Here is a 9,863-nt window from a genome sequence, read left to right as displayed (position 1 = left end):
GTGTGTGTGTGTCTGTATCTGAGTGAGTGAGTGAGTGAGTGAGTGTGTGTGTGTCTGTATCTGAGTGAGTGAGTGAGTGAGTGAGTGAGTGAGTGAGTGAGTGAGTGAGTGAGTGAGTGAGTGAGTGAGTGAGTGTGTGTGTGTGTGTGTGTGTGAGTGTGTGTGTGTGTGTGTGTGTGAATGAGTGAGTGAGTGAGTGAGTGAGTGTACCTTGACCTCTCCGTCATTAGCGAAGTGTCCCAGAGCAGTCATGATCTTAGGCACGGCAGCCGACAGGGTCTCCTGGACAGTCTCCTCCTGTCTCTTCGTGATCCTGGTCAGACAGGGGAGGAGGTTCACCAGGTACGGTCTGGAGGAGGGAGAGAAGAGGTCAGAGACCAAGCCAGTCCTCAGCAGACCGGGTACATAACAACACATCCTGAGTCAGGAGTATGACCTCACAGGACCCACACCTCATAGTATTACCCCACCTCATAGTATTACCTCACAGGACCCAACACCTCATAGTATTACCCCACAGGACCCAACACCTCATAGTATTACCCCACAGGACCAACACCTCATAGTATTACCCCACAGGACCCAACACCTCATAGTATTACCCCACCTCATAGTATTACCCCACAGGACCCAACACCTCATAGTATTACCCCACAGGACCCACACCTCATAGTATTACCCCACAGGACCAACACCTCATAGTATTACCCCACAGGACCCACACCTCATAGTATTACCCCACCTCATAGTATTACCCCACAGGACCCACACCTCATAGTATTACCCCACCTCATAGTATTACCCCACAGGACCCACACCTCATAGTATTACCCCACAGGACCAACACCTCATAGTATTACCCCACAGGACCCACACCTCATAGTATTACCCCACCTCATAGTATTACCCCACAGGACCCAACACCTCATAGTATTACCCCACAGGACCCAACACCTCATAGTATTACCCCACAGGACCCAACACCTCATAGTACTACCCCACCTCATAGTATTACCTCACAGGACCCAACACCTCATAGTATTACCCCACAGGACCCACACCTCATAGTATTACCCCACAGGACCCAACACCTCATAGTATTACCCCACAGGACCCAACACCTCATAGTATTACCCCACCTCATAGTATTACCCCACAGGACCCAACACCTCATAGTATTACCCCACAGGACCCAACACCTCATAGTATTACCCCACCTCATAGTATTACCCCACAGGACCCAACACCTCATAGTATTACCCCACCTCATAGTATTACCCCACCTCATAGTATTACCCCACAGGACCCAACACCTCATAGTATTACCCCACAGGACCCAACACCTCATAGTATTACCCCACAGGACCCAACACCTCATAGTATTACCCCACCTCATAGTATTACCCCACAGGACCCAACACCTCATAGTATTACCCCACAGGACCCACACCTCATAGTATTACCCCACAGGACCAACACCTCATAGTATTACCCCACAGGACCAACACCTCATAGTATTACCCCACCTCATAGTATTACCCCACAGGACCCAACACCTCATAGTATCACCCCACAGGTCCCAACACCTCATAGTATTACCCCACAGGACCAACACCTCATAGTATTACCCCACAGGACCCAACACCTCATAGTATTACCCCCACAGAACCCAACACCTCATAGTATTACCCCACAGGACCCAACACCTCATAGTATTACCCCACCTCATAGTATTACCCCACAGGACCAACACCTCATAGTATTACCCCACCTCATAGTATTACCCCACAGGACCCACACCTCATAGTATTACCCCACAGGACCCACACCTCATAGTATTACCCCACAGGACCCAACACCTCATAGTATTACCCCACAGGACCAACACCTCATAGTATTACCCCACCTCATAGTATTACCCCACAGGACCAACACCTCATAGTATTACCCCACAGGACCCAACACCTCATAGTATTACCCCACAGGACCAACACCTCATAGTATTATCCCACAGGACCCAACACCTCATAGTATTACCCCACCTCATAGTATTACCCCACAGGACCCAACACCTCATAGTATTACCCCACAGGACCAACACCTCATAGTATTACCCCACAGACCAACACCTCATAGTATTACCCCACAGGACCCAACACCTCATAGTATACCCCCACCTCATAGTATTACCCCACAGAACCCAACACCTCATAGTATTACCCCCCCTCATAGTATTACCTCACAGGACCCAACACTCATAGTATTACCCCACCTCATAGTATTACCCCACAGGACCCAACACCTCATAGTATTACCCCACAGGACCCAACACCTCATAGTATTACCCCACAGGACCCAACACCTCATAGTATTACCCCACAGGACCCAACACCTCATAGTATTACCCCACAGGACCCAACACCTCATAGTATTACCCCACCTCATAGTACAGGACCCAACACCTCATAGTATTACCCCACAGGACCAACACCTCATAGTATTACCCCACAGGACCCAACACCTCATAGTATTACCCCACCTCATAGTATTACCCCACAGGACCCAACACCTCATAGTATTACCCCACCTCATAGTATTACCCCACAGGACCCAACACCTCATAGTATTACCCCACATGACCCAACACCTCATAGTATTACCCCACAGGACCCAACACCTCATAGTATTACCCCACCTCATAGTATTACCCCACAGGACCCAACACCTCATAGTATTACCCCACCTCATAGTATTACCCCACAGGACCCAACACCTCATAGTATTACCCCACAGGACCCAACACCTCATAGTATTACCCCACAGGACCAACACCTCATAGTATTACCCCACAGGACCCAACACCTCATAGTATTACCCCACCTCATAGTATTACCCCACCTCATAGTATTACCCCACAGGACAAAAATACTGTTTAGACCAGAGTGTATAAATCCAGTCTAAATGCTGTTTAGACCAGAGTGTATAAATCCAGTCTAAATGCTGTTTAGACCAGAGTGTATAAATCCAGTCTAAATGCTGTTTAGACCATAGTGTATAAATCCAGTCTAAATGCTGTTTAGACCATAGTGTATAAATCCAGTCTAAATGCTGTTTTGACCATAGTGTATACAATCCAGTCTAAATGCTGTTTAGACCATAGTGTATAAATCCAGTCTAAATGCTGTTTAGACCAGAGTGTATAAATCCAGTCTAAATGCTGTTTAGACCATAGTGTATAAATCCAGTCTAAATGCTGTTTAGACCAGAGTGTATAAATCCAGTCTAAATGCTGTTTAGACCAGAGTGTATAAATCCAGTCTAAATGCTGTTTAGACCATAGTGTATAAATCCAGTCTAAATGCTGTTTAGACCAGAGTGTATAAATCCAGTCTAAATGCTGTTTAGACCATAGTGTATAAATCCAGTCTAAATGCTGTTTAGACCATAGTGTATAAATCCAGTCTAAATGCTGTTTAGACCAGAGTGTATAAATCCAGTCTAAATGCTGTTTAGACCATAGTGTATAAATCCAGTCTAAATGCTGTTTAGACCAGAGTGTATAAATCCAGTCTAAATGCTGTTTAGACCATAGTGTATAAATCCAGTCTAAATGCTGTTTAGACCAGAGTGTATAAATCCAGTCTAAATGCTGTTTAGACCAGAGTGTATAAATCCAGTCTAAATGCTGTTTAGACCATAGTGTATAAATCCAGTCTAAATGCTGTTTAGACCAGAGTGTATAAATCCAGTCTAAATGCTGTTTAGACCAGAGTGTATAAATCCAGTCTAAATGCTGTTTAGACCATAGTGTATAAATCCAGTCTAAATGCTGTTTAGACCAGAGTGTATACATCCAGTCTAAATGCTGTTTAGACCAGAGTGTATAAATCCAGTCTAAATCCAGTCTAAATGCTGTTTGGACCAGAGTGTATAAATCCAGTCTAAATGCTGTTTAGACCATAGTGTATAAATCCAGTCTAAATGCTGTTTAGACCAGAGTGTATAAATCCAGTCTAAATGCTGTTTAGACCATAGTGTATAAATCCAGTCTAAATGCTGTTTAGACCATAGTGTATAAATCCAGTCTAAATGCTGTTTAGACCAGAGTGTATAAATCCAGTCTAAATGCTGTTTAGACCATAGTGTATAAATCCAGTCTAAATGCTGTTTAGACCAGAGTGTATAAATCCAGTCTAAATGCTGTTTAGACCATAGTGTATAAATCCAGTCTAAATGCTGTTTAGACCAGAGTGTATAAATCCAGTCTAAATGCTGTTTAGACCAGAGTGTATAAATCCAGTCTAAAGGCTGTTTAGACCATAGTGTATAAATCCAGTCTAAATGCTGTTTAGACCAGAGTGTGTAAATCCAGTCTAAATGCTGTTTAGACCATAGTGTATAAATCCAGTCTAAATGCTGTTTAGACCAGAGTGTATAAATCCAGTCTAAATGCTGTTTAGACCAGAGTGTATAAATCCAGTCTAAATGCTGTTTAGACCATAGTGTATAAATCCAGTCTAAATGCTGTTTAGACCAGAGTGTATACATCCAGTCTAAATGCTGTTTAGACCAGAGTGTATAAATCCAGTCTAAATCCAGTCTAAATGCTGTTTGGACCAGAGTGTATAAATCCAGTCTAAATCCAGTCTAAATGCTGTTTGGACCAGAGTGTATAAATCCAGTCTAAATCCAGTCTAAATGCTGTTTAGACCAGAGTGTATAAATCCAGTCTAAATCCAGTCTAAATGCTGTTTGGACCAGAGTGTATAAATCCAGTCTAAATCCAGTCTAAATGCTGTTTAGACCAGAGTGTATAAATCCAGTCTAAATGCTGTTTAGACCATAGTGTATAAATCCAGTCTAAATGCTGTTTAGACCAGAGTGTATAAATCCAGTCTAAATGCTGTTTAGACCAGAGTGTATAAATCCAGTCTAAATCCAGTCTAAATGCTGTTTAGACCAGAGTGTATAAATCCAGTCTAAATGCTGTTTAGACCAGAGTGTATAAATCCAGTCTAAAATGCTGTTTAGACCATAGTGTATAAATCCAGTCTAAATGCTGTTTAGACCAGAGTGTATAAATCCAGTCTAAATCCAGTCTAAATGCTGTTTAGACCAGAGTGTATAAATCCAGTCTAAATCCAGTCTAAATGCTGTTTAGACCAGAGTGTATAAATCCAGTCTAAATCCAGTCTAAATGCTGTTTGGACCAGAGTGTATAAATCCAGTCTAAATCCAGTCTAAATGCTGTTTAGACCAGAGTGTATAAATCCAGTCTAAATCCAGTCTAAATGCTGTTTAGACCAGAGTGTATAAATCCAGTCTAAATGCTGTTTAGACCATAGTGTATAAATCCAGTCTAAATGCTGTTTAGACCAGAGTGTATAAATCCAGTCTAAATGCTGTTTAGACCATAGTGTATAAATCCAGTCTAAATGCTGTTTAGACCAGAGTGTATAAATCCAGTCTAAATGCTGTTTAGACCAGAGTGTATAAATCCAGTCTAAATGCTGTTTAGACCATAGTGTATAAATCCAGTCTAAATGCTGTTTAGACCAGAGTGTATAAATCCAGTCTAAATCCAGTCTAAATGCTGTTTAGACCAGAGTGTATAAATCCAGTCTAAATCCAGTCTAAATGCTGTTTAGACCAGAGTGTATAAATCCAGTCTAAATCCAGTCTAAATGCTGTTTGGACCAGAGTGTATAAATCCAGTCTAAATCCAGTCTAAATGCTGTTTAGACCAGAGTGTATAAATCCAGTCTAAATCCAGTCTAAATGCTGTTTAGACCAGAGTGTATAAATCCAGTCTAAATGCTGTTTAGACCATAGTGTATAAATCCAGTCTAAATGCTGTTTAGACCAGAGTGTATAAATCCAGTCTAAATGCTGTTTAGACCATAGTGTATAAATCCAGTCTAAATGCTGTTTAGACCAGAGTGTATAAATCCAGTCTAAATGCTGTTTAGACCAGAGTGTATAAATCCAGTCTAAATGCTGTTTAGACCATAGTGTATAAATCCAGTCTAAATGCTGTTTAGACCAGAGTGTATAAATCCAGTCTAAATGCTGTTTAGACCAGAGTGTATAAATCCAGTCTAAATGCTGTTTAGACCATAGTGTATAAATCCAGTCTAAATGCTGTTTAGACCAGAGTGTATAAATCCAGTCTAAATGCTGTTTAGACCAGAGTGTATAAATCCATACTTCACATTCTATAAATACATTTTTACTCAGGTGTGTGTGTGTGTGTGTGTGTGTGTGTGTCCCTACCTGCATTTCTGTGGTCTGACGAGGTGTGCTAGCTCAGCGAACCTCCAAAGAGCAGCCCTCAGGCTCCGAGAGGCACCGTTCTAACAGAGAGATATACACACACACACACCTTCATCATCATCATCTTCATCAACATGTCCATCATCATCATCATCATCAACATAAACATTACCATCCTGATATTTTCCCTCGTCATCGTAACCAAAACCACCACAGTCAATCACAATTAACGTTTGTCATAATATTAGTCTTACTATTCATCATCATCATCATCAGTTACCACATCAATCCATTGAGGATCAGTGAACAGGACTCCATAACAACAGAGGACTCCATAACAACAGAGGACTCCATAACAACATGACTCCATAACAACAGGACTCCATAACAACAGGACTCCATAACAACAGAGGACTCCATAACAACAGAGGACTCCATAACAACAGAGGACTCCATAACAACAGAGGACTCCATAACAACAGAGGACTCCATAACAACAGGACTCCATAACAACAGGACTCCATAACAACAGGACTCCATAACAACAGGACTCCATAACAACAGGACTCCATAACAACAGAGGACTCCATAACAACAACAACTTTATCTACAAACCTTTTTAATTTCTTTGTAGAGCTCCAGCTGCAGTCTGGGCAGGTTGGAGTCCATCAGCGCCTGACAGAGAGAGACAGAGAGACATAAAAACTACAACCTGACAGAACTAGATAGAGAGAACAAGAGAACTAGATAGAGAGAAAGAGAGAACTCAATAGAGAGAACGAGAGAGAACTAGATAGAGAGAACGAGAGAAAGAACTAGATAGAGAGAACGAGAGAAAGAACTAGATAGACAGAACGAGAGAAAGAACTAGATAGACAGAACGAGAGAAAGAACTAGATAGACAGAATGAGAGAAAGAACTAGATAGAGGGAACTAGATAGACAGAACGAGAGAAAGAACTAGATAGAGGGAACTAGATAGACAGAACGAGAGAAAGAACTAGATAGAGGGAACTAGATAGACAGAACGAGAGAAAGAACTAGATAGAGAGAACTAGATAGAGAGAACTACATAGAGAGAACGAGAGAAAGAACTAGATAGAGAGAAAGAGAGAGAACTAGATAGAGAACTAGTTAGAGAGAAAGACAGAACTAGATAGAGAGAACTAGATAGAGAGAACTAGATAGAGAGAAAGAGAGCCATAACATATAGGTCTGAGGAGAGCAGAAGATGGGGTCCTCACTCACTTTGATGATTTTGTTCAGGCACTCGTCTGCCACCATCCTGACGTCCGACTCTCTGTCGTCACTGCACAGCAAGAACATCTCCATGGCGATACCCAGAAGCTTCTGGAACTCCGGAGACGTTCTAATCCCACAGCCATAGAGACAAGAGAGGAACTGTCATTAAACACACACCTCGTTCTGACCCCCCCCATCACACACCTCATTCTGATATCCTCTCTCCACACACACCTCATTCTGATACCCCCCCCCCCCCACACACACCTCATTCTGATACCCCCCCCACACACCTCATTCTGATACCCCCCCCACACACACCTCGTTCTGACCCCCCCATCACACACCTCATTCTGATATCCTCTCTCCACACACACACCTCATTCTGATACCCCCACACACACCTCGTTCTGACCCCCCCCACACACCTCATTCTGATACCCCCCCCACACACACCTCATTCTGATACCCCCCCTCCACACACACCTCATTCTGATACCCCCCCCACACACACCTCATTCTGATACCCCCCCCACACACACCTCATTCTGATACCCCCCCACACACACCTCATTCTGATACCCCCCCCCACACACACCTCATTCTGATACCCCCCCCACACACACCTCATTCTGATACACCCCCCCTCCACACACACCTCATTCTGATACCCCCTCTCTACACACACCTCGTTCTGATACCCCCCCTCCACACACACCACATTCTGATATCCTCCCTCCACACACACCTCATTCTGATACCCCCCCCCTCCACACACACCTCATTCTGACACCCCCCCTCCACACACCTCATTCTGATATCCTCCCCCACCTCATTCTGATATCCTCCCTCCACACACACCTCGTTCTGATACACCCCCCCCCCACCCCCCACACACCTCATTCTGATAAACCCCCCCCCCCCCCCCCCCCCAACACACCTCATTCTGATGGCCCCACTCCACACACAGCTCATTCTGACACCCCTCCTCCGCACACACCGCATTCTGACCCCCCCCCCCCCCTCCACACACACCTCGTTCTGATACCCACCCCCACACACACCTCGTTCTGATACCCACCCCCACACACACCTCATTCTGATACCACCCTCCCATTCTGATATCCTCCATGAATATCTAGCACAACTTTTCACCCCCCCGTCTCAAAATGTAATGGTTCAGACCATGTGGAAGTTTTGATGACTCTGAATGGGCTTCTGTTGTTCTCCCGCATCGACCATGCAGTGAGGTAGCAACATCCTCTAATATCTAAAAATGACCACATATACTGACTGTTGCAAGCTAAACTGATGGTGAACCTGTACAATCCAAATACAATATACTGTATCCTAAACCCTGATCAACATGTAACCATAAATATACTGTATCCTAAACCCTGATCAACATATAACCATAAATATAATGTATCCCTGATCAACATGTAACCATAAATATACTGTATCCCTGATCAACATGTAACCATAAATATAATGTATCCTAAACCCTGATCAACATACAACCATAAATATACTGTATCCTAAACCCTGATCAACATATAACCATAAATATACTGTATCCTAAACCCTGATCAGCATATAACCATAAATATACTGTATCCCTGATCAACATATAACCATAAATATACTGTATCCCTGATCAACATGTAACCATAAATATACTGTATCCCTGATCAACATGTAACCATAAATATAATGTATCCTAAACCCTGATCAACATATAACCATAAATATACTGTATCCCTGATCAACATATAACCATAAATATACTGTATCCCTGATCAACATACAACCATAAATATACTGTATCCCTGATCAACATATAACCATAAATATACTGCATCCTAAACCCTGATCAACATGTAACCATAAATATAATGTATCCTAAACCCTGATCAACATATAACCATAAATATACTGTATCCCTGATCAACATGTAAACATAAATATACTGTATCCCTGATCAACATATAACCATAAATATACTGTATCCCTGACGAACATATAACCATAAATATACTGTATCCCTGATCAACATACAACCATAAATATAATGTATCCTAAACCCTGATCAACATATAACCATAAATATACTGTGTCCCTGATCAACATATAACCATAAATATACTGTATCCCTGATCAACATACAACCATAAATATACTGTATTCCTGATCAACATATAACCATAAATATACTGTATCCCTGATCAACATATAACCATAAATATACTGTATCCCTGATCAACATACAACCATAAATATACTGTATTCCTGATCAACATACAACCATAAATATAATGTATCCTAAACCCTGATCAACATATAACATTA

The 9,863-nt window shown here is 42.4% G+C and overlaps 1 protein-coding gene across 1 annotated transcript in view; it reads right to left on the bottom strand.

Annotated features, from left to right (window-relative positions):
* Positions 1-9,863, bottom strand: part of htt (huntingtin) — a 142,560-nt gene that overhangs the window by 122,975 nt on the left and 9,722 nt on the right. The window contains 4 exon segments of the mRNA XM_031814603.1: positions 211-349; positions 6,274-6,353; positions 6,889-6,948; positions 7,521-7,641. Coding sequence (XP_031670463.1) covers positions 211-349; positions 6,274-6,353; positions 6,889-6,948; positions 7,521-7,641 — 400 coding nt within the window.

The sequence above is a fragment of the Oncorhynchus kisutch genome, unplaced genomic scaffold (assembly GCF_002021735.2).
Source record: "Oncorhynchus kisutch isolate 150728-3 unplaced genomic scaffold, Okis_V2 Okis07a-Okis12b_hom, whole genome shotgun sequence".
NCBI lineage: Eukaryota > Metazoa > Chordata > Actinopteri > Salmoniformes > Salmonidae > Oncorhynchus > Oncorhynchus kisutch.
Note: the sequence above shows the minus strand (reverse complement) of the source record. Positions and strands in the feature narration are given on the sequence as shown.